Source organism: Aplysia californica, unplaced genomic scaffold (assembly GCF_000002075.1).
Source record: "Aplysia californica isolate F4 #8 unplaced genomic scaffold, AplCal3.0 scaffold00078, whole genome shotgun sequence".
Lineage (NCBI taxonomy): Eukaryota > Metazoa > Mollusca > Gastropoda > Aplysiida > Aplysiidae > Aplysia > Aplysia californica.
In genome coordinates this window covers 1,021,571-1,024,669 of record NW_004797348.1, presented here as the reverse complement: position 1 = coordinate 1,024,669, position 3,099 = coordinate 1,021,571, and the positions used below count along the sequence as shown (strand labels likewise).

Genomic DNA, 3,099 nt, shown 5'->3' with positions numbered 1-3,099 from the left:
CTCTTCTTCTTCTTCTTCTTCTTCTTCTTCTTCTTCTTCTTCTTCTTCTTCTTCTTCTTCTTCTTCCTCAAATTATTATTTTTATTTTTATTTTCATTTTTTAATATTATCATTATCACTATTATTTTTATTATTATTATCCTTTTTATTATTATTTTTTGAAATATTATTATTATTTATTATTATTATCATTATTATAACTATTATTATTATTATTATTATTGTTGTTATTGTTATCATTATTTTCATTATTATCATTATTATCGTTTCCAGTACAGTCGCCTTCAACGAACGGATCAATATTTAATTAGAATTGCGGAGGTTGCTGACTGTATTTAAATATGTTTGTCTTTATTTTTTTAAATTCAGAAAGTAATTATCTGTGTCTTGGTCTTTATATCCACTTTTTTATCAATCAACCCCAAAGTCTCTATATTCTGTTTTCTCTCTATTTCAGTTGACTCTCTTTGTACCATGAAAAATAAAAACCTTCCTCCCGGCGAATCGAACCCTGCCTGCTCCGCTGCGTGATAGGCGGGGATACTTACTTACTACAAGAACTATTGACAGCAAACTCGCTAATGCAAAGTTATCAATATTAGATATTGCAAAATTATTTGAACACAAATTTTAGCGTGTGGACGCCAAGCATACGTTCAGCAGCTGCGCAACGAGATTCAAAGAAAGTGAATTAATCCGTTCATTAACGTGTCATCATGGAACCTGGTTCGATGTTATCAGGGATAGTACATAACAAGATGGTCCACTCATCCAAAAAAGTGTCCGCCGGAAGTCCGCTCTTTGCTTCAGATGGCAGTCTGTTTTGAAGCTCTCTTTCGTTTTTCCAGAAGAAGAATAGGAATAGCACCTCCTTGCGTGCGCAGATCGACTGCTGTTCATCAGCAGTTCGGGTTCGTTCAGTGCGGAATTGTAGGTTTTAAAAGTTTTAATGACCTCTCGATTAAATGAAGAAAACAATCACCCTTTCCATCGGAAGAGGTTTTTTGTCAACGTAACCATTGAAAAAAAGCGTCCTTCCGAAATTTATTAAAAAACTTGCTAGTTTCACTTTGATTTTTTAAAACTCAAATAGGGTAACTCTGTTTGCAAAGGGTGCGCATTTGCGAAGAGGGCGCCACCGAATTTTGGAGGACACTTTTTTAATTGGCTCAAAGAGAGAAGTGGCCCCTCTTGTTATGTAGACTCTTTAATGATGTACAAATTGTCAAAAAAGCCCAAAATAATAAGAACACAAAAATAAACCCCAAAAGCCTATTACTGTAAACTACACGACAACAGATCCCCCCAGGTTGCTCTGTTAAATAACTTTTTAAAAATATATCATTCGCTTTCCGAGTTTAAAATATAATTATTATTATTATTTATGATAAAATAATAATGATAATAATAATAATAATAATAATAATAATAATAATAATAATAATAATAATAATAATAATAACACCAAAACTACTACTACTAATAAAAATAATACAAATAAATAATAATATTTTATAATCTTCATCATTATTAATACCATTATTATTGCTATCATTGCTATAACTATTATATTTATAATCATCATCGTTGTTCTTGTTGTTGTTATTATTGTTTATTTTTATTGCCGTTTTTATTTTTCTATTTTTTTATTTTTTTTAAAATAGTGTTATTGACGATGATGATGATGATGATGATGATGATGATGATAATGATGATGATGATGATATTGTTGCGACCATGAATAGCACGTTTGAACATGTATGTTTACCCCCTCACGTCCCATTTCCCATTCTTTCTTTATTTAGTGTCCTGTACTTAGTTGCCACCATAGGCCTGTGCTGCTACCTGTATTTCGACATTCTGGCCAGCAATCCCAGAAACGCCCAGTCTCTTGGGGGCATTATTGTCATCATCTTGATGTGTTTCATCGTGTCCGTCAAACCAAGCAAGGTATGGGGATTGAGCACACGTGTTGCTGTTTGGTTTGTTTTTCTTTTCTCAGGTGTTGTGATTATGTCAAAAAATGGGGTGGCAATAGCTTCATGGTGACCATTGTATAAAGTTCTTTATAGCTTGAGGGTATGGAGGTAATAATAATATTGTGAACAGTTTTAAAGAATTTTGATCTGTTTTGATTTTTAAAAGTAAACTCATAATTCGAGATAAAATACTTTCTGAATATTGGGCTACTCCACTCCTAACAAGACAGTCGTTGTTGTATTTCCGGCTGGACTAGTAACAATTCAGTCATCTCTCTAGATAGATAGATAGATAGATAGATAGATAGATAGATAGATAGATAGATAGATAGATACGTGTGAATAACTTGGATACCTGGACATCAACACAGGTCAACTGGCACCCAGTGTTTTGGGGTTTTGTGGGCCAAGTCCTCTTCGCTACGCTCACTCTCAGAACGGATGCGGGATACAACGCATTCAAGTGGCTGGGAGACTTGATACAAACCTTCATCAGCTACTCAGATGCAGGCTCTGCGTTCGTCATTGGCGACGATTTTGCAATTATGGGGCTTGCATTTTGGGTACGTATATCTCACTGTGATAGTTATTAAATGCAATCCATGGGGTGTTTTTTTCTTCAAAAAGATTATTTAGAGCTTTGGGGTGTTTCTGTTTGCAAAATACTTTTAATTAACAATGAGATAATAATATATAAAATGCCCACTTAACCAATTGCTCTAATTGAATACTACAATTTTTTTAACGAGCACTGGGAAAGGACATACAATCTGGATGAACAACGACTATTTATTTTGTGTCCTCAGGCTTCTGGAGCTCTCATCTTCTTCAACTGTATAATCTTTTCTCTGAACCACCTTGGGGTCATCGAGTTCCTTGTCGTCAAACTTGGCACATTCCTTGGATTCTGTATGGAGACAGGACCCGTAGAATCTGTGGTGGCCGCAGCCAATATCTTCATGGGAATAGTAAGTGCCATTTATTGACACTGACGTTGTTGATTTTCCGAGTTTGATGCGATTGTTGTTCTTAAAAGTGGAAAAGAAACAGAGAGGGGGGGAGGAGGGTCGAGGAATGTGGAAGGCGGGCTTTTTGCTAGTTTATTTTTTATTTGGGGGGG

General features: G+C 34.8%; 1 protein-coding gene across 2 annotated transcripts in view; it reads left to right on the top strand.

Moving 5' to 3' along the window:
• Nucleotides 1-3,099, top strand: part of LOC101856724 (solute carrier family 28 member 3) — a 28,807-nt gene that overhangs the window by 17,083 nt on the left and 8,625 nt on the right. For both annotated transcript variants that reach the window (XM_005094224.1, XM_005094222.3), the window contains exons 4-6: nt 1,806-1,950; nt 2,351-2,542; nt 2,786-2,947. In XM_005094224.1, the coding sequence (XP_005094281.1) occupies nt 1,806-1,950; nt 2,351-2,542; nt 2,786-2,947 (499 nt within the window). The remainder of the gene's footprint in view (nt 1-1,805; nt 1,951-2,350; nt 2,543-2,785; nt 2,948-3,099) is intronic.